This window comes from Electrophorus electricus, chromosome 1, assembly GCF_013358815.1.
Source record: "Electrophorus electricus isolate fEleEle1 chromosome 1, fEleEle1.pri, whole genome shotgun sequence".
NCBI classification, from domain to species: Eukaryota; Metazoa; Chordata; class Actinopteri; order Gymnotiformes; family Gymnotidae; genus Electrophorus; species Electrophorus electricus.
Window position 1 is genome coordinate 24,299,339 of NC_049535.1, and position 22,703 is coordinate 24,322,041.

At 45.3% G+C, this 22,703-nt stretch overlaps 1 protein-coding gene across 1 annotated transcript in view; it reads right to left on the reverse strand.

Annotated features, from left to right (window-relative positions):
* tnrc6c1 (trinucleotide repeat containing adaptor 6C1) overlaps positions 1–21,172 on the reverse strand; it is a 40,123-nt gene extending 18,951 nt beyond the window's left edge. Inside the window, 4 exon segments of the mRNA XM_027005249.2 lie at positions 7,958–8,269; positions 18,550–18,571; positions 19,940–20,042; positions 21,005–21,172. Of these exon segments, the coding sequence (XP_026861050.2) occupies positions 7,958–8,269; positions 18,550–18,571; positions 19,940–20,042; positions 21,005–21,039 (472 nt within the window). The 5' untranslated portion in view covers positions 21,040–21,172.
* Positions 21,173–22,703: the final 1,531 nt, after the last annotated feature.

The window sequence follows — 22,703 nt, forward strand, 5'->3', positions numbered from 1 at the left end:
TTTTTTTTTTATAGAAAAGGATATGCAAAATTGGTGTTATACACACAGCCAATCACTTTATACCTTTTTCAAATGTAATCAAACACCTAAAAAATAAACAGATTTTAAAAAGTTGCTTTACTGTTATAACAATGATGTCCAAATGATTTAGTAGTATGTTGCCTTTAGAAAAGGCATCTAGGTCCTAATGCACTACTGGTTCTAAGTGCTGGTTCTGATGCAGCCACTGCTATCACCACAGAGCTTTACCTCTGTGCTGGCCTGAGGGACCAGAAAATATACCATTCAAAGAAATATTTCAATGTTACATTTTGCAATGAAATGGTGCATTATAAATGCCCCATATGGAGCCCCTGATTCAGGGATGTTAATTACTTGGCGAGGGCCGCCCAGCTTGACTGGCATGGGTCCAGCTCGGTGTCTGGCGCTGCTGTTGTTTTTGTTTCTGTGCACCTTTGCATGCGCAGACGCACTTCAGGATGTGTCGGATTTGAGCAGAACGACAGCTTTCCTACACTCCTGGCAGGCAGTCTCCAGGCTGCAGAAACCACTTTCAACCAGCTATCAGACAAAACCAGAGACGGAGCGCAGGCGAGAGCAAGCGAAGAGTGCGAGAGAAGGAGAGAGTGAGCGAGAGAGAGAGAAGGGTAGCATGCTTCCTACACAAACACCGTCCTTCTGGAGCATGGCTGCGCAGCAAAGGACGCCATTTTATCAAACCTGAACCGAAGCCAAAAAAGCTCCAAGCTGCCATCAACATCTCAGTCCTTCTCTCACACGCACTTATCAAAGAGCCCGGGAAACCCATGTCCTTAACCCCCAATGCGACCCAGTCCACCGCCTGGATTTGCATTTTATTTGCAGTTGCCAGAATACCTCGAGTACAAAATAAACAGAAACAGCCTCACAGCGCGAAGAGAGGGAACGACAAGCAGCTTATTGTCGGGGGTTGGGGTGGGAGGGGGTGATGACGAAGAAGTGGAAAAGTACCTGAAGACAGAAGCTGCCCGACCATCCTCCCAGAAGATCTAGGTTGCGTGTAGAGTGCTAGCCATCCCTGATACAATATGTCTGCTGCTTGCAAGGCAACGCGACGCTCACTTTTGAACTGCTGCCAAGAAACTGCAGCCGAGCGTGCCAGCGCCCGCCCTGCTCCCCCCCATGTGGCTCCAGCAGGGTCTGACCCCTGTTCCCCCGCTCCTGCCTTCTCCAGAGCCTGCTGGGCTCCTGAAGCAGTGAGGCGGCGGCGGTGGAGGCGGAGGCGCGCATGGAGAGCGTGTCGGGTGAAGTAGAGAGTGCAGGAGAGACTACAAACCGGAGGGGGAAAAATTCTTCCAGCCCTGCTCCTCTGCCCTTTCATGCTTTCAGACTGTCACTGGATGTTTAGGCGAGACCACTCGAGCTGCAATTAGCACTCCGACACACAATGGAGCCCCATGAATAGAAGAACAAAGACAAAAGCAGCCCGGTCTCGGAGTGTGGGCTGGGCTGGGCTGCACTGGAATGAGAAACACACCACCCCCCCCCCCCCCCCCCCCCCCCCAGCGCGCACGCACGCACGCACACGCACACGCATGTGCTCACACATGTGAATGCCCGAGCACATGCACATGCTTGCGTGCGCACACGCTCATTCTGCTCTGCCTTCCTCCCTTGCCTCTAACATACTCTCTTATTCATATTTCACAAAATTGTCGCCCCCACCCCCCACCCTCAAAAAGGAAAGAACACTTCAGGGCTTACATGGGAAACAGGATAAACACACTAAATGAGCCTCACATGGATGTGGGCAGGTGGCCAAAAGCTAAACGTCTCTGTGGAGCACACAAGCTTCTGTGTGTGTGTGGGGGGGGTGGGTGGGGGGGACATGGGGTGTCCTAAAAAACAAAAAACAAAACAAAACACAAACATCAAGACATCAAGGATGGCTTTGTTTACAAATGATCCCAGCTACTCATACACACACTACGCTGAGATCCACAGAAAACAGGCCCTTATTATACACCAACTCAATGGCAGCTTTTCTCTGCCCAAACATGATGCAATGATGTAATCAAAGCCATTAGTGATTAAAATCAGGGGCACTGCTACGGTTCAATACATGGACGGCAAACTAAAATTACCTCAGCTCCAGTTTCTCTCTTTTTTTCACTTGCAAAAGAAGGTTGACTCCATTCCAAACATGTCCAATACCAAGAGTCTGCCTTCTCGACCTCTCGTCCAATCAGGCATCTATCCACTGTCCACACACCATTACAATTTTAGCATATTTATTCAAAGAGGAAAAAAATACATTTTCATAATGTGCGGCAGCTGGTGATGCATTTTTGTTAACATATTTTCTGACATGCTGAGGAAATGGGATAATAAGAAGGCAGGATTAAGAACAGGGAGTAAACTCGGTTACTCAGCACTGATTGTATTATTGTTTGCCTTCCATAATGCCTGCATTTACAAGGACAAATACTTGTAATCATTATTTCACCATGATGTGAACTGGCTGGTGTGAAAACCTCCATAGTAGTTTCCTGCTGGCCCTTCTTGGCAGGTTCACCATGTCTCCAGGTGCTTTAACTGCTTTCCTACTGCAGACATGGCGATATCTAGTTTTATTTATTAATTTTTATTTTAATAACAGCCATTGCCCTGTATAACTTATTGGAATTATTGGCCTCAGATTTTGGCAGAATAGTTTAATTCCTATATAACAGGTCAGATTTTATTTTCAATAAATTTCTAATGGTGAACAATGAATAGCCAATGACAAAAATCTTTTCTTTTTTTAAAAAATCATATACACGGACTTAAATTTCTTGTTAAAGTTGTGTTGCACAAATTGTGTTGTACACACCCAGAGTGCCCTTTTCCCCCAGTAAGCTTTTAATTTCAGGTCCAAGTAATGTAGTGCTCATAGATAAAAGCTAGCTTTACAGTCATAGTTATCCATTTAAACACATTCTTCCTTTTCCCAAAACCTTTAATGAAAAAAAAAAATAAAAAATCTGACCCACTGGCTCATCAGACAGAGTCTGCCCCACGGAGGGGAGTGGAGGGGCACGGTGATCCCCAAAAGCAGGTCTCAGCGGGCTGCCCTGGGGCAGCTCCAAGCTGCTGCCAGATGGGGGCGCCGTTCCCTGGCCGCTCCACATAGCTGGCGAGATAGTACAGGCAGAACGTCCCAGGGTCAAAGCAGTGCACATTTCTGAGCCTGAGAGCTTTTCCTGCATAGATAGGCTTCACCACTTTCACTTTTGCTGCTGCTACAGGGCAGGTTGTTTTTGAACAAGCGGTGCAGAAATAAGCACAGAGTTCATTTACCAAGTGCCAAGTGGCTGTCCATCAGCATGTTTCCTCCAGCCAAACCTAGTGGGGTTCATTTATTTTTGACACCCTGATTTATAGCACTTTAACACCTGCTTTCTCACCAGCCTTAATTAACTTGAATTCCATATTTTAGCTAGAAAAGACTTGGATTCAGGAGAGCACAGCATGCTGCATGGTGACTCGCAGTACCTTTTTCTCATTGGATAACTAACGACCCTACTTGAAACCCATTGGTAACTGAGATATCCCTTTGTACTGATGACCATGATTTGGAGAACCATCATTAAAAGGGACGTTCAACCAAAATCACATCTGATACCTGTTGGATGCATCATAGGCATTTTCTATATATCAATTCTAGAATCAATATATGCCATTTCAAGATGAGAAACATAATCAGCTGCATTTATTCCTGTATCTACACTAATTATTTGCCAATTGATTTGTCATTTTCCTCAGAACATATATTTCAAGAAAAGACCATTAAAACAACAACAACAACAACAACAACAACAGTCTATTTCTCCTTCCAATGGTCCACATACTCCTGTTGCGATTCCCTCATTTCTCTTTTCAGTGAATCACAGTTTAGGCTTGCTGGAGGTGGGACAAACTGGTACAGTTTTTGAGTGGTCTGAAAACAGGAAAACACATTGGTAAAACATGTGTGCCGGCATTTTTAGTTACTGTTGCTGGCTCGTTCAGAGATCAGCAACATAAGGTACCACTGCTGGTTGGGTTTATTTTCATTCTTCTCAATCAAATGACGAGCTGTGCTCTGTACAGTATGGAACCCTGAATAACTTGTCAAAGGGAAGGCACAAGCTCAAAGCAAGTGACAGCAGAATCTACCTCACATTCGCACTCTTCAGCAAATGTATTTCTATGTTGACATAGCAACTTTGTAAATGTTACTTGCTTTGTGGGCACGAAAACATCCAAGAAGTAGTCACCGTACAGATGACTATTGCAATAATAGTCATTCACTTGAGTGCCAAGGCAGAAGACACAAGCATTACATTTGCATGATTTGGCAGACACTCTTATCTAGATTGGCTTACACACTTATCAGTGTGGCAGTAATGGTGGTGTGTGCTCTCCCATGGGAGTCAAGCCCATGACCTTGGTTATGTTAGCACCTGGTTCTACACTGACTACTAAGATAGACAACTAAAAACTCGCATTATAGAAGACTTTTTCTGAAAAGGTCTTGATCAAGTAATAACGAGAAGCATTACTCTCCCAGTCAGGCAAGGTGTGTGGGTAAATATAAATGTGTTGTATGTTTTTTTTTCACCAAAAGGAGTTCACTGGGTATGGGGTAGTAGTTTTATTTTAATTAGTTGATGTAAAAACTGGTTAAAGCATCTATAAATTATCCAATAAGATCTTAGAATGGGGTGAATATGACAAAAGGGTGAGGACCCTCTTAACTGGGGGGGGATGAACTCTTCCTTTAAATATTGCATTTTGAGTGTCCTAATAATTTACATATCTGAAAGGGCCATACACCACTCAGCTGTGTGCTGGTAAAGTTTCAGCCATGCACCATGGTTTTACAATATGTTCGTTAAAAAAAAAATCTTAAAAAAAAAAAAAATAAATCATGCAATAATATTTTTAGAGAATATGAAAATGCAATAGAATAAATCTGTCCAAATCCAGTTCCTTGCAATGAAAAAAAAAAAAGTATTTTCTTTTTATCCTCAGTTTCAATGTTTGCAAAGACTGACTGATTTTATTGGACCAAAGTGGTGTTGTATTTTTTAATAAAACATTATTCCAACACTTCATAAGATACAGTGGCTATAATAAAAACAGAAACAAACAGGGAGAACACAAAGACCTATTGCAATCGTGGTCCCTATGCATTCTGCATTGCAAATGACCTCATCTGCAATGCAGAAATTAAACAACAATATAGAATAAATTAGCAGCAAGTATGGACAGGTTAAGATTAAGAACCTGGCTGACTTCCCCTGTCAACGAGATTAGACAAAGAGCTCAGATCTGCATGGAACATTAGGCATGCTAATTTGAAATCTGGCTGTGCCCAACACGCTCTTCAGTTATGCTGCCTAAGGAGGCTGCAGCTCTGCCCTGGAGAACTGCACCTTACCACCTGCTACACCAAGACTCCCCTATCACCCGCCCCACAGAGCGTGCACACATCCCCACACAGTGGTGCACAGCACAATAGCAGCACTGTGTGAAGGGGCAGGAGGTCTCCTGATGCTGGTGTTTGGTGGTTTCAGCAGGGCTAGGGTGAAGAAGGAGGGGCCAGGGAGCAGCAACAGTGGGATAGAAAGGCTTATACAACCACCCTCTGGCTCATGGTTTAGCACCACACTGACTCTAGGCCCCTCTGGCACAGAAAATGACGTCCATCAGCCCATACGGATGCCAGGACTAGCAGCCAACAGCAGGGGGCGCCATGGACAGGTCCCTGGACTAAAGGCACAGAGAAGGATTATGTATACATCCTCCTCACCAGTGAGTAGGCCACGGCGGTGTGTGCACACTGTCTGCATTTCCAGAGGAAGGCTGCGTCTCCTGTGGAAGCACGCCGGGTCAGGAGCAAGCTCTAAATAGAACACAACACCTCACACTGCACCTCGAACTCACGCCCCCACGCTTAAACAGCTCCGTTTCTCTGTGCGGACTGTGAAAGGACATGAAACAAAGGATGCTTTGTTTGTCACCAACCAAAGTGCCGGCAGCTGTACAGATTCTGACTGGCGGTGGGTGAAAGGCTGGATGAAGCAAATGTGAAATCAAATCTCCCCCTCTACAGAGCCAAGTCGGTGCCGCGAGCTACATCCTTTGACCACATGCAAACAGTCAGCTCACCTCAGGGGCACCCTGTGGATCGCCGCAGTTCTCTGGGCTTGAAAGTTTGTATGCTTCCAATAAACAAATAAAACATTAACGCCCTCGCAGGTTCTGGAGTTGCAAGTTCACGTTTTATGCAGATGACCAGCACAAAACGTCCTGTCATCTAGCTCCAGCCCAGTGGTCAGACCGGTGTCAGTCCTGCCACAGCAGGCCATGCATGGGTGTGCATGGTGGGCAAGGGTATAAGGGCGAGTGAGAGCGTGGATGTGGGTGTGCAGTGGCGAGCGAGAGCGTGGATGTGGGTGTGCAGTGGCGAGCGAGAGCGTGGATGTGGGTGTGCAGTGGCGAGCGAGAGCGTGGATGTGGGTGTGCTGGCAGGCAATGTGCCCCTGTCTGTTTGCGGCACCGAGGTCTTGACTCTGCTACTCAGAGGCTCCATAATAAGGTGATAATCCCCACGCTAGAGCCAGCCAAGGGCCCCAGCACTTTCCACTGTGCTAGAGGCCATGCTCAGCAAAACGACTGTGTAAACACACACAGACACTCCGCTTCCTGAATAGAGAGATGCATCTCAATGAGCACACACTGTTTACACTGAGCCTAGCTATGAGTACTCAAAAAAAAAAATTAAAAAACAATATCTCCTGTCAGAACAGAGCAGCAGAATGGTGGCGAATTGTCAGCAAGGGTTCACCTTAGACATGGTCTGCACTGGGGCAACCATGCGATGAAAAGAGAAGAGAAGTGAGAGACAGAAATGCAAAGAAAATGACAGAAAAAGAGGAAGAGACCATGAGATCAAGCATGAGAACGGGTGTGCTACCACAATGAATGAGGTTTGTGGGCTGGACTGTGGGCTGGACTGTGGGCTGGACTGTGGGCTGGACTGTGGGCTGGATTCCAGTGTCATTCTGTAAAAGGAACACGCGCAGCTGGTGGCGAGCTCTTGTTACATGCTGGACCCGATGCCGGTTAAGTAATATCCAGCAGAATCACAGCTCAGCACACGTGCTGCATCACAACACAGTATCCAGGCAAACTCTGACCAGCAGAGAGAGGGTGAGTGAAGTGAAGGGGGCGGACCAAACGCTGCCAGCTGAGTGCGCTCATGCTACCCTCCCGTCACACACGCGCCACTCATTAGGGCGAAGTGAAGAGGTGCATAACGAGCCCTGCCCCTCCTCCAGTGGGATGGTCCACTTGCTGAGGCGAGCCAGGGACCAATAAAAATAAAGAAAGAAATGGGCAGGGGACAGTACATGGGCAGGCATGCCTGAGAGCACATGCCTGACAGTTCACTTGGGCAACAGTAGAGTTGTACATGGCTGCATCTCTCCTCAGCCCAGGCCCACGGAGGATCTGTAATTGCAAGCTGCATATGTAAGCTCACACTTAGCGTGCTAGCTCACGTATAGTTATAGTCAGCTATAGCACGCTTAGTCTCATGTTCGAGGCCAGTTACACTCAGAAAACACAAGCTTTGAATATTCCAACAAGACAGGCGGCTGTACAACAACAAAACCTCCTCTTTTATACCCGAGATTACTGCAGCCAGTAGAGCAACAGCCTGGAAAATGGCATGAAACTACCATCAATCTGAATGAAGTCTGCAAAAAAGCAGACCACCGTTGCGGACAAATGCAGTGACGATAACTCAGTGTCTTTCATGAACGCTGAACTCGTCACAGCTGGCGGAAGCTGCCAAGGACCCAGGGCATGCGTGTGCGCGTGCGTGGTGTGTGTCTGAGCGGTGTGTGCGCGCTCGTGTGCATGAGAAAGAAAGAGCGGGGAAGCTGACCTGGGTGTGTCTGGCTGGCGCAGGGTTGTGGCGTGGGGCTGGCCGGCGAAGGCTGCGCCACGGTGAGGCTCCCGGCGGGCAGGGGCTGGCCTCTCTTCAGCAGCTGCTTGTGCTCGTGCTGACGGAAACGCGGGGGCACCTCTCGGGGCGGGTAGCGCGGGGCTGCCGGCGGCGGCTGCTGCTGCTGCTGCTGCTGCTGGGTGCTGGACGGGGCGCGTCTGCCATTGCCGCTGGCGGAGGGCACTGGTGGGTTGGTGGTGCTGGGGTTGGCAGGGGGAGGAGGGGCGGGGCCGGGCTTGGCAGAGTCTGGCACTGCGGAACGAAGACGTCAGAAGGGGAGGGAGACAGAAAGATCGTCAAGGTTTGGCTGGAAGTGAAGCACAAAACACGTGAGCGCAAGGCTGGGGATGGAGGAGTAGCTCTTTACAGATGTCTTGCCTACTAGTCCAGAACCTCCCCGTACCTGGTTCAGCTCAGGTGAAAAGAGGCATTTCGGACACCAGCAGAGAGCAGCAGACGGACGGTGGTGAAGGTCTGCTCTGCCCCCACAGCCTTGCCTCATGCCACTCGCCGCCCGTAGAGGAATGAGGATGGTAAAGGCCGACCCTCACACAGCTGCACCCAGGTGAAACCACACCACCCCTTCGGCAGGCAGTAATTCCCCCCCCCCCCCCCCACTTGAGAACTTCGCATGACGGAGGCTCATGGGAGTCCCTTTTGTCAGAAACCAAAAACGGCACAAGTGCGTCATAGAACCATTTCTATCACATTATTAGACATGAAGGTGTGTCTGACCTGCCTGCTGAGCCCTGGGGCATCAACTAGTATATAATACACATATCGGGGTCATGCCCCTCAAGCTGGAGAAATGGTGTGCCATGCAAACTGCGTGTTTGAGACCCTGGGTCCATGCCTTCTTTTCAGAGATTTACTTACATTTAGGAAGGCTTTTTTTTCTTTCGGTCACACACATCCAAAGGAAAGTTGCCATGTCTCATTTTTATAAGGGAACCTTATATGATTTTGTGTCTGATGGGACAAAAAGGAGACATTCCAGCTAAGTGACGATGTTGGAAGGTGAAGATGATCACAAAAGGATTTAAGCAATGGAGCAGTCCACACAGTGGCGAGGGGACGTCTCCAGCAGAACACTTACAGTAGCTCAGTGGGTCTGCACTAATAACAGGCACCCTTCCATCCAGAAGCCCATGGCGCGCTCTCATTGGCCGACGAGAGACGATGAGTAGCTCGGTTATATAACAGCAGAGGGGCCCACTCTGGAGCAGTCACCTCCAGATGGATCTTATGGATTCATGCACGAACATGAACTCTGCCTTTCTCCCTCCTTCTTGCGTGCACTCGCTTGCTCTCTATCCCCCTCTCTCCCTCTCGCACACGCATGCATGCCCGCACACGCACGCAGTCTTCCCCTAATCATGGCCCCTTTGCCTTCAGCATGGCGGATTCTCTGCGCAGGCTGTCTCAGCACAAGCTAGAGGCAGTGACGACAATCGCACATTAATTCCAGCTCAGGCTGCCTGCCACAGTCATAGGGAAGCCAGCTGAGGGAGGGGCGTCCTGCAGACACAGGGTTTCTCTCTCTCCCCCTCTCTCTCTGTGTCTGTCTCTGTCTCTCCCTTACATTCATCTGTCTCAGTGGGTCCATTGTTCCTGTTGATTATGGATGAGTTACAGGAAGCAGAAAGCGTCCTTAATGCCTTAATACTGGCCTGATTCTCTGTGTGTCTAATGGAGCCCTCCCCTCTCCCTCTCCCACTTCTGCGCAGGCTGTGCTGGCGCAGCGCTAACAAACCCGAGATTTCCTACCAAGAACCTTCGAGAAGCTTGCGTGGCATGTGTGCTCCGCCAATCACAGGGCAGCATTAGTGGGGGGAGGTTTGAGGGGGAAGCGCTAAATCCTTGAAGAGGGGGTGTGTGTGAATCCAGCTGCACATGCGCACGCACACAAATGCCCAAATATAAACACACAAAACAAATTCCCTAACAATTATGCTATTATTAGAACCATTCAGATAGAAACACTTTAATTGCTGAGGTTTATTTTTAAATGCCGTTTCTTGCAAAGAACAGGGCTCCTGTCTGCAAGTTAAGAGCTGAGAAAATCAAGGCACTCTTTAATGGGCTGATCTGGAGAGGAGGGCGTGCTGAGCGCGATGGAGCTGAGCGTGGCGCGATCCTACAGACACTGACATGATTTGCACAGACAGGCAGGGAGAGCTGCAAAAAAAAAAAAAAAAAAAAAGGAAAGCCAAGTGCTGGAGGCACTAAAGAGCGGGGTGTGCTGAAAGCCTGTGTCTTCTTCGGAGTCTGTAGAAAACCGACATGGACAAACATTAAATGAAAATGTTGAAGGAAAAAATAAATAATGAAATAAGCGGGAGTGTTTAAAAAAAAAGGGTGGGGGGGGGCACGGGGAAAATGGGTGGCAGACTGCATCTAATTTAAGAAGCACTTTGTCAGGGCTACGTCAGGGCTGTCTCAGACGGCCAGCAGCATGGCCCAGATCACGCCGTTACGTTTCAGACTGGACAACTGATAACGATTAGCTCAGCCCAAGCCGATTTAAGCGGTTTGAGAGGTAAGAAAGTGAGTTTGCAGTGTACAGCAAGAGAAGCACCTTACAGTGGTTTTATACAGCAAATGACTACATCCTACCCACCCATACAAACAAAAATTCCTTCATTTCAAATAGGAAAAAGAAATCCAGCCGTCCTGAGCAAAGGCCGTCATTGCCATCCAGGGCAGAGCTTTAAAATAATAATGATATACTGCGCTCTCTTCTAGCCCATCTAGTCTATAACTTAACTAATATCACATCAATATTTATCAAAAATCCAACCACATTCTCAGAAATATATGCATACGTTCCAAGGATCCCACCAGCAAACCTGTGTGCAGTGACGCTAATGGGCCTGCAACCACCAGCCACAGTGTGAATGTATCCCTTAGAGTGCCACTTACACCAGTGCCTTCTGCTTCCCTGGGTCCCACATTACGCCTGTTGCTATGGAGATGCATACAAGCCTGCAGCCTTTTGTTGTTGTTTTCCTTCTCCACTTACAGATCTCCCAAAGCTCATCAGAGTTGAGCATCTGCCACTTGCTTGGAACATAAACACATCACCAAACAGACCCGCTTGTCACTGCACACACATATTTGAGCTAATGCAATGTAACATTATGGAGTAATAACATGACAGAAGGGGGAAAAACATTTTGGCTTAGGAATACAATATAATGCAGGACCGACCAAAAAAAACAAAACAAAACAAAAAAAACAACAACACAAGAGTGCTTGATTTATGAGTAATCTGATTCTACCCGACATTCATCTGACAGTTAATTTTAGCTTTTATTACTTAGGAAACTGGAAGAACTCTTGGTCTTTGGGTCCAATTAACTTAGAACTCAACTATTTCAACAGGATTTCTTTCGTTAACAGCAACAGTTACAATAATTTATCCATACAACAATTTCTGGATCTCCTGTGAATTTAAAATTCACAGAGGCAGCCGAGAGGTTAAAATGATCATTTAAAAGTCTTTCCCACATGTCTAATTACTCCCCAGCTGTACCAGTCCACACTATAACAGACAGTACAGAAAAAAAGATCCATTTACCACATCCAACTGTCAGATCACTGACACATCACTGACACATTACTGCTCCGTACTGCGCAGCAACAGAAATAGAAACCATCAGGGTGCCTGCAGGCATCCCCAAGTCTTTTTTTAAATGTTACTTCACATGTAACTTAAGATCAAATTTGCAGTGATTCAAAATCAATTTGATTAAAATTCAATAGCTCTTAAATAAATATTATAAACATAGCCACTGAGGAACAGATACTTTTTGTTAGACTTTGACAATATATCCAAAGTCTTTAACAAAAATGTCATGTTTCCAATGTAGAAATATTAATAAGTCATGGTAATAAGTTGTGGTTTTTAAAATGTCTTAGCAATGTCAGTTGACTGAGTAAACCTCTCTACTGGTGATGTACTAGCTGGACACACGATCAATTTCATGCATCTTCTCCGGCTGCAGCAAAGCGCATGGGATTTTTTTTTATTCACCAACAAGTACAGAAACAAAACTTGCGCCACAAATCTCTTATTATATCAAAATGTAGATTGTCATTTGTCATTTTCAATAGCCAGTTTTCAGATTTACAATCATTGATTGGACACCTGACACTACTGTGTTAGTCACAGGAATTTAGTTTTAGCAATTTGAATGGGCAAATTTTCGAGCGCAAAAATGCATGTCTAAAGCAAAAAAAAAAAATTTAAACCACGCAATTTCAAAGTTAAGACAATTTAAGACTTATTAATGCCTTAAAGTTTGTACAATTTCAGACAAATGAAGACTTTTTAAGGACCCATGGGCATGCTGTACCTCATTTTCTAAGATAAGAGTTTCCTCAATGTGAACAGACCCAGTGCGCCTCACACCTGTATTCATCTTTGCACGGCAAGCAGAGAATCTCTGGCATGACCCAGTGGCCATCAGCATACCCCTGGAGTATGAGGACCCACGTCCCAGATGCTCAGATTTATCCTAGAGCTTTCCATTACTAAAATCAACCACATACGAAAGCAGCAGTGGCCAAAGCTACACTGCCGAACGGCCTCGGCTCGTCCATCTGCAGGTACAGAAGTCGCCATGCAGGTGTGTGTATGCTCAGTGGTCCCGAGGTCTGAGTCATGAAACCCGCCTCTGGGGTGTGCGCACATCCGAGATCGACGCACTACTATTGGCCAGACTCCATGGCTTCCTGATCCCATTTTGGAAGTGGCCTTCGTGGGCAAGAGTTGCAAGGATTTCCCCCTCATGCACACAGCCTTTCCAGCTTCAGCTTGAGCCTCAGAGGGATGAGATGAGTGAAGCACTTAATTAGCGCAGCTTAAATACGCGGCTGTATTTAAAGGCTGACGTTTCTCGGGGGTGTGCAGCAGAGGTGGGGAGTGGGAGAAAGAGAGACAGAAAGAGAGATGAAAGGGCCCCAGACAGGAACCAGCTCTCAATGTGAAATTGGAGCAGCAGAGGGGAGTGGCCTCATGGGAGCACTCGTGGGAGTAATGCGTGAGATTCTCATCACAGCAGCCCTCCATTAACTCCCCCTTCTGAATATTTGTTGATACACTGAAGAATGCGTTTCTCAGATTCTGTTTCCATTCACTAAAAAAACGTTACAGCAATAAATTTCAGCACATTTTAGTGGCCAACTGACATGCTAGCATTTAGCGTAACCATGGTAAACCATTAAACGCAGCCGTACACACCATCATTTCATGACTTTCAAACTACATTCAATGTGACCTACATGTAAAGCAAGGCCACAGCACAGTGGCTTGAATATCTTACATAAGCCTCGAATTTGGGCCAGAGAGCTGAAGCAGGCATGCCATGCTGTGAGCTAGGGCAGGTCTGATGCTCAGAAGGGGGACTTAGCCCAGGCTGGCTCTGAGGAGGACAAACTGGGCAGATGAGTAAGACGAGAGAGCGTGCTGACAGAAGCAGATTCCACCTTCCCTGTGCTCGCATGCCCTGCTTTGCTGGGCACAATGCCTGCCTCTCTCTCTCCTTCCCATTCCACTAGCTCATAGGACTTTATAGGGAAATGGGCTAAATATACCAGCTTTCTCCTTTGGCTGTTTTGCTGATGGGAGCTGAGGGCTTGTCGGTGAGCAGGGTTCCCTTGCACACGAGCGCAGTCCACAGGAAACCGCTGACGTTAGGTGAGAGATGAAAGATGGTAACTCTGCCTCTCTGCCCAGAGATGCTAATAAACACGCATACACACGTGCACGCCCAGAACACCAAGCAGACACACAGACTGCATGGAATAAAGGTGGTTATACTAATCCACATAGTGTCAGTCCTCCCACGTCATCTCCTGCTGCTTACACACAGACAAAATCGCTGTACCAAATATACACATGCTTAACCGCCTTACTAGCTTAACTCTAATGCTTCTATACGACTCATGACCTCACTGCCCTAAAGACACATTTCCATGACGAATGCACAGATAGTATTGAGGTCGGACAAGCTAGACCACTCCCCAGAGTTTTCAACTGGCTAGGTATGCCAATAGTATGCTAATGCTAAGCTACGGGCAACTCAACAGTTTGGCTAGTGTTAAAATTGCCTGGACTCCTCCAAAATGAATCCATAATCCAAATCACACCAGCAAGCACACAAAACAAAAATGTCAAATGACAAAATAACAGTAAATATAAAAAAAAAAAAAAAAAAAAAAAAAAAAAAAAAAAAAGTCAAAACCATAAGATATCAAAAAGTAGCCAAAGTCAGCAAGGTAAACAGTATGGGAGATCATACAAACCTATACTTAAACTGGGCTACTGATGTGCAAGTCCTGTTCTCATACTGTTCTGACTGTTCTGCTGAAACAAAGGCAGCCTACACAGCTGGGTGGAAGAAGAGAAGCAGGGACTTGGTGTAAAATGTAGAAAAGATTCTTCATCTGCAGTCCTACTGGCACAGGCAGATAAATCTCCTCCGATTGGGCCACAATTTATGAGAGCCACTGCAAACCGCTTGGTGTAATTAACCGCATGTGAAAAGGCAAATTAATCCGTTATTAAAATCACAGTGGTGCAGCTCTGAAACAGCGTAATCTTTTATAACCCTCTTTATGAGAGGATGCCGATGGATGTACGAACCTCCCTCTCTCTCTCAGGAAATGGATATCATATGCAACGTATGTGTATGGTGTGTGTACATACAAGGTTTATTGCCTCTGCACAGAATCAAACTGATCGTGTTTTTCAGGTCTTCACTTTCAGTCTACTACACAGGGCCCCACCGCCCTGCACCGGGTCTAGAGGCCCCGACCCTGCTTGTTAGCAGAACCTTGGAGAGTCAAATCAGGTGAGCCAGTGCAGGCAGGATGGGAAGCAGGATAGGGCTGTTGGGCTCCCAGAGAGGAGCTGAAAGAGGCTGAGCTTTCCAAAGTCCGGGCTGACGCCACAAAGCTGACGCATTGCCGTAGCACCAGGGCCAATCCCCTCAGGCCTCGACCTGCTACCGTGCCCTGGACAAGCGAGGAGGCAACTGCTCCACCCTGTCACACTAAAGAACAACCGGACTCCAAGAGAAGATCTGTGTGGTACGCGAGGAGCTGGCTGGGCGCTGTGGACAGGAAGCATTGTTCACAGCATTGTCAGGTGTTCACAGGCAAACAAATGTATGGGGTCACTTTTATGTTAAAAATAAATCTGCAAGTTTTATTATTTTGCGTGTGTAAATAACCCATTCATGAGTGCATATGAAACTCGAGCACAGAAAGAAGAATTGCACATGCATTTATCATATCATTCAAGCTGCTTTTTACCTTCTGTATTTAACAGTCATCATCATGCGACCAGCACCATTACCTTTGGCTGCTTTGTGCTGCCAGTTTTGACATGGAGTGGTTCATGGCCATTTTTGACAATGGATGATATTTGATGGTGGCTCCTGGTTTTGTGACTGACTGCACACTTTATTAAAAGCCTCCAGAAGACAAAGAAGGCAGGCAAAGAGGAACAGACAGGCAAGTCTGGACATCTATAATCATTATAATAATGATTTAATAGTAAAGCTTTACACTTTATGCACACATTCACTGAGTCCCCACTTGTCACTTATGAGTATTACTAACATAATCACATTATATTTTGGTATTGATGCTTTCAGTGGTTACTTGAACATTGTGTGTCCAATTTATTTAGCCACAGCTTTTGGCTGTGGAGCAGGGGTAGGAGGGGCTAGCACAGGTGCGCCAGAGCCCCGGCTGGGCGGGGCTCCCAGGGGACGGCCTCTAACCTGCCTGCCAAGGGGCGACAGCAAAGTACCGGCACCTCGTGTTCAGTGCCACCAGGCTGTCTGTGTGTGTCTCTCTCCCTCTCTCCACTGCCGTCAGAGAATGTTGGTTGTGTGCATTTGTGCACTAGCCTTCTCTGTAGCCTAATCTTCAACTGGAAATGTTGCAATGAGCCAACAAAAATAAAAAGCAAAGGAAAAAGAAAAAAGGTGTGTTGTGAGCTCCTTATGGCTTGGCATACAAAAAACAAAAACAGCTGCAGTAAGCACAATCCAGATGTGGTTCTGCTGATGTCTAATCAACACTAGAGAAGGCCAGATTATAGCACTGACTGGATAAGTCACTTCAGCCATCCAAGCATGCAACAGGGAGAGCTACTACAGAGCATCCATTTGACATATGTGTGTGTGTGTGTGTGTGTGTGTGTGTGTGTGTTCATGTGTGCGCTTACATAAATGGCAGCTGAATATGATGCTATTCCATTACCAGCACTCAGAAAACTATATCTCTCAGATCTCTACTATTAATAACTAGGCAATGTATTGAACTAGCTTGAATGCTTGGTGAATGAGCAAGAAAAGGTAGATGGAAAGCTCAACATCATAGCCGATACACAAAGTAAGAGGGGGGAAAAAAGCTAGAAATAGGAAAGCAAGAGAAAATGAGACAGAGACAAAGAAGAGATGAATGAGAGGAAGGTGGCACAAGGCCCCTTGAGCAGTGCGGTTGCCAAAACTGTGAGATGAAGCAGACAGGAAGGCCGGGTACACCCTCGTTCTCCACACCCGCCTCTCGCTCCCTCTCCCTCCGTTTACACAGCCCCACACACCTACAGGCTCTTTCCATCCACATCTGGGGTTTCCCCCTTGCTCAACCAACAGACCCTCCTGGGTTGCCATAAACACTTCCTAGTGAAATCCCAACTGCACTCATTGCAGGCTCTGTGTGTGTGTGTGTGGCCTGTAAGACACCCTGGAGAAGAGAGATGGGTAGGCTTACACTATCAAACTGCTGCAGTGCACAGTCCCACTGCCTTATCAACCCTGCTTTCCAGTCTGACTGTGAGCACGCACACACAGATGTATGCATGCAGATGCAATTACTTCTGTTTCTCTCAGCCTACATACTCCCTCTGACTGAGATTTGTTAACTGTTATTGCAGTTCTCAAGTCCTCAAGGCACTAATCAAAGATTCAAACAGTGCCCAGTTTGTAGAGTCTAGAGAAAGAGGGAAAACCCCCAAAAAACATATATTACATTGTGGAAATAGTAACCAATCCTGATCATGAACATCTCAGTCTGTGTGTGGCCTGAGGAACAGTAACAAAGTGAAACCAGATTAGGCCTCATTCTGCCAATTCCCCAGATGCATCCCGAGCAAAAGTCACTTGTAATTCTTTGCACCGAATCATATGTTGATAAATGCAGGGACAGAGAGAAGGGCAGAGAGCTGCTGCTCTTCAAGGCCCCAATTAGATGAGTGTGCAGGCTGGAAGTGCTCAGCACTCTTAAAAGAGCTCCGCCCACTTGATGGGTGGGGGCTGGGGTGCATGGGAGAGAAGAGCAGATGGGCTTGATGTCCCATGCTCCAGATAAGAACCACCAACAGGCTGCCTCCAACACCTGACCTCCCAAACATCCCTACACCTACTCATCACGCCACCAACTTGTACCGACTTTGTGAGAAAGTCACCAGCTGAGAAGCGCTGGGGATGAATTTCAAGGTCAGAGGTTAGAAACTTTAGTTTGAAGTCTCTATTTTATAACCATTACACAAAAAGTACTCATACATGCTTGATATCATATGCAAACATTATAGAATGCTTATGTATAACTGCAGCTATCAACTGTTCTCAAATGGCCATATAGGATCATAAGAGCCTGCAATGTCAATGTTCTATATGTTTTATTAAAGCCTTCGGCGTGAACATTAAACTTAACCCTGTTGACCCTTGTGTTACAAAAAGCATTTCACTGCCAGTTATACCATGTATGACTATGTACGTGACAAATAAACTTTGAACTTTGTAGTCTGTTACTGCAGGACAGGAGATCCTGCAGTGATGACAACGAAGTTCAAGAATTCCAATGATATGGAAGAGGCTACAGGACTGTAACCTAATTCATACAGACTGATCGGGAACTAGTTTCAACCACACATTATGGCATTGCTCATAATGTATTTCTGGCAAAATTCTAAGAAACTTTATAGCAAAACCTGTATTACCAAACTCCCAAGTTTGTATCAGCACTGCTTTCACTTTGCAAGGCTTACTGATGGCGGTACCCTGGTGACTGACATCCCTGGTGATTGAACCATTTGAGATGTGAAAAAGGTTCTTGCTTAATCAGTGAATCCTTTTATTCTCTTAACGTGTTACTCTGGTGTGGGGATGCCCAGGTGGCAGTGATGGGTCATTTTTATATACATTGCAAATAACATCTAGCAGACCTTGGGCAATGGCTGTTTGTTTTGCCAAGTCCTGTTAGACACACTGCTTAATGACTAGGTAATGTAGTTGTATCCAAGTTCATAAGGCAGACAAGAGGCTGGCTGCACAAATGGAGGTGTATGAGCCATAAACATGATGCAGATAGACTTAAATCATACTCGCAATAATGAGGTGTAATACAACTGACTGCACCAAAATTGTTTGTCTACTTGTATGAAAACATTGTGCATTCATAATAAACTTGAGTTCCATTCAGTGACGAGTTTAGACACGAGGCCCATAACTCACCTTTGGTTTTCTGTTCAGCAGCCTGGGAAGAAAGAGATTAGAAGAAGATTAGCGGGCTGGGCACCAATCACAAATCACTGTCTATTTAGAGGCATTTACCACAACACAATCATCCGCCATAGTGTAAGTACACAGTCTAAGAAGGAAAAAAAACAAAAAACACACAAACACTCAGAGAATCTACAATTTGAAGGGGTGCTGATGGAACCAGTCATTTATTTATTTGTATGCTGTCAGATATAGTGGAGGGTCAATGAGTGCTGTGCACCTATGGCCAACTATGCATAGAAAGCAGCAATTATAACATCATTTTATGTTTAACAAATAAGTTCTACATAATTTCTGTTAATTTACATTTCTGCTCTCACTTGTTAAAAGTTCAAACAGGTGTGAAGGTGCTGCTTTCAAAGATTCCGCCACTTAAGCCAAAAGGGCCGTTTCCATGGAATCATGCAGTGCATTTTCAGCCCATCCGAATACATGTGATACATTAAACACATCCAACTACTGCTTGTTATTGTAGATAATGTTGTTGTGTTTTTATTAACTGGGGTTATATTTATAGTTCTATGTATTTGGTGAGTATAGGTATTGTCTCATTTTTGTAGCCTGTATCTAGGTTTCCATTTGTACCCATATACTGAAAATGCCCCATCTGTCGGTCATAGCACACACTCACTGCACATGGCGGGACATGTACCAAGTACACTCCCTCACCAAGCTCCAGCCCTCAGCAGGGTACGCCCATACTGCTGGAGACCTTCAGTGTCAGCAGATTGTGATCATTAGACTTAGTTTATATCATTTGTTTCACACAGCTTGTTTTATATTAAATACAGCTTGTGTCCTGCAATAGACTACAAATGCAATATACTACAGCTGCAGCGAAGCCGGATATTAAATACCCTGCTAAACAATCATAAAAAGAACAAGCCACTAGAATTTCACAAATTATGAGGGCGGTGTATGTAGGTCAATCTATTAATACAACCTTGCAAAAGTCTTATTTGATTAATTTATCAAAACGGGCTGAGGTATTCTATAAACAGTCCAATGTAAAAATTAAACAAGCAATAGCATTAACAATAGCATCATTTCGCCATTTGCAAACATGTGCTGTACAGTTAGCCAGTTTCCTTCTGGCAGTGTTCTCACCTACGCTGACAGCAAATTAGGAGACGTCTTTGACAGGGAGTTAGGAGCGTTTGGGGTCACTTTACTGCCTTCAGCTCGGCGATTTCCCTCGCTCAGACCAAGTCCTTTCATTATAAAGGTTACTTGGGCATGTAATAAGCTGGACCAGCCTTAGAAATGGTGCCTGGAATTCCCCTGAAGGGTAAGAGAAGAATGTTCTGGAGTGGTGCCCGGGTCAAAAGAAAACACTACTCACCTTTTTTTGAGCAGCTTCCTTTTTTTTCTTTTCTTCTTGCTTTTTCTTTTTCTTTTCTTCCATCAAATGGTTCTCTTCTTGTGTTTCTTGCTTCGTCTCTCGGCTGAGGGAAAAACAATAACACAAATTGGAATTCTGTCTCAGGACACCAAGCCTGGGCGATGGCATGATTTTAACAAAATAACAACCAGCTTAAAAATGATCGTCTGCAAAACTAAACAATATCATCACTGTGAAAGTTCAGGTTAAATATGTCCAGGCACAGTGGACGCTTAGATTATAGCCTATATTTACCCTGAAGCATTTAGAATTACAGCCTGGGTTGCAATAGTAGTCACATATTTCTGAGGATAACTACATTAATTGAATGATGGGCAACACAGTAATTACTGTAATTAGCGTTGTTTTAAGCTTTTTTGTGCCGATGAGCATTATGGGATGGACAGAGCACAGTACTCCCACCTCCCCATCTACATGCTGCACTCACGAGTGGACTGGTTTAAATTCAGCGGGCAGAATGTACAGATCTGTGATGATCATTTACATCAATCGATATAAAAACAGGCCAATAAGCCCTATTCTACACCACTTCTGAAAGAAAGAAGCACTGACATTAGTTTGCCATTATCCTGCATTATTTGCCAAACTGAAAATCTACTAGAATTCTTAAAAGGTTGTTCAGTTCTGTTTTCAAGAAATTAGTGAAATTAACATGACTTGTTAAAGTAATTAAGAGGACATTATTAGCAGGAAATGTAATCATCAGTAGACATTTCAGAGCGTTTTTAGAGCAAACTATTGCTTGTAAGAAAAACCCAAGCCCACTTGTTTTTTGATTGTTTTTTTTGCAATATTATATTATAAAGAGAAACGGACTGAGCTCCGAGAGGACAGTCTTGTACAGAGAAACGGGCCATCATAGAGCAGAAAACCTCTGCACCACCATCAAAACACCTCTGCCTACAGAGTACATAAAAGTATGCACGCACACATGCCTGCATGCACAAAACATAGAAAACATATGAATTGAAGTTAACTAGTCACTTGCAAGAATGCCAAGCTCACATGACTGGCAAAGCCTGGATCTGTTCCTTCAGCATCAGCCGGCTTTAAGTGCACGGTCCAGTCATCCCCACCAGCACCCCACGACTGTCCTGTTCACAATGTCAGTCTGGCCAAGGGTGTGCTCCTCCCAGCCCTGAATACCTGGCCCCTCTTTAGGAAGCCCTTGGCAAGAGACCTAGGCGTGCCTTTAGGATTTCAGGATGTGGAGCGTTTCCAGTCACAGCCATAAAAGGACAAACACAAAAGGTTGTTAAGCCTGTTAACCCCATCTGACACTTTCAGAACTTCAGCCATTATAGCATATGTTATTTGAAAGAAGCCTTTAAGAGCTCCGAAAAGTGAGACACAATGTTGCAAACAAAAGCAGCAAAAAAACAAAACAAAAAACAAGCCTAAACATATTTGACTAGAGCCAAAACACAGCACTAAAGAGAGAAGACAGCAGAACAAGTTAGTCTATAGTCACCAATGAGAAATCAAAAGGTTAGCCTAAGCAACAGCTCCTAGTGGACTCATGAGAGATGGCGAAAATGGCCGATATAGTCCAAAGTCCAAACAGAAAACCACAAGTCTGTTCGAAACCACCCTAAGACCAAACAGGCCACATCTCTTATTCTGTCAGCCACAAATTAACAGGATACTGAGGTCAAGTGAAATTTTTTTTTTCCAGAGCCAACTATTGTGAAACAAATGAAACAAACCAAATCTTATTTGATACATATACACATAGCAGACGACAATGTCCAGTCATCAAAACTTGCATTGGCTGACTTGGTAACGGATAAAAACTGCACACAAGTAAATTAGTCACATACTCAAACATGATTGTTCTAATGCCCTAGGATCTTGGCTGAACCTCTGGGCAGTGGGGAGCATTTGGCTTGGTGATTTGGAAATGACCACACTTCAGCAATAGTGAGAATTAAAAGAGCAGATGCAGTGAAAGTCATGTATGTGCACCTTTACTCTCTATATACCCTAAACCAATCCTGCACAGTCTGATCTGCAAAACACAAAATCTACTGTGTACACACAGCACCAGCCTGTCACACACATGAACCTGCGTGCCACACACATGGACCAGAAAGAACTGATCTGATCAATGCTGGATAAAAGGTGAAAGCACTCTGTAGAAGGCACATGCAGCGTGAATGTGTGCACTTATGCATTCAAATAAATTGCCCGTTTCATTTGTAACATATGGCATAGTTGCTATGATGACATGCAACGGAATGGACGGATGATTTGTCGCCAGTGAACTAGGGAACAGTCAAAAACAGAACACAGTGCCCTTAGGGAGAAAACATTAGTGGTTTAGCTAAACTTAATTTTTATTTACGCCATTTATGAAAACAACTCCAATACCTGTTTGGGCTGAATGAACACTTACAGGACACTGAATGGAACCCAGTGGCTGAATGGTTGGTAAGCACACAATGTAAATTACTTTTTTAAGAACACCAATTTGACGAATAGTGCTGTGTGGAACAAACAAGGCTTGATTCTAATACAGCAGGATACTAGTAAATTAAAGGCATTAACTGGAGCCCTTCACAATTAACTAATTGCAGAGGCCAAAATAATTATTTGATTTGCTGCGCAGGCCATGTGCAGATGGCGCTGCGAAAGTCATGCAACCATCTCCATGCCGCATACATGTGCAGCTCCAAAGCTTCAGGGCTGCCCAAAAAGAATTTTA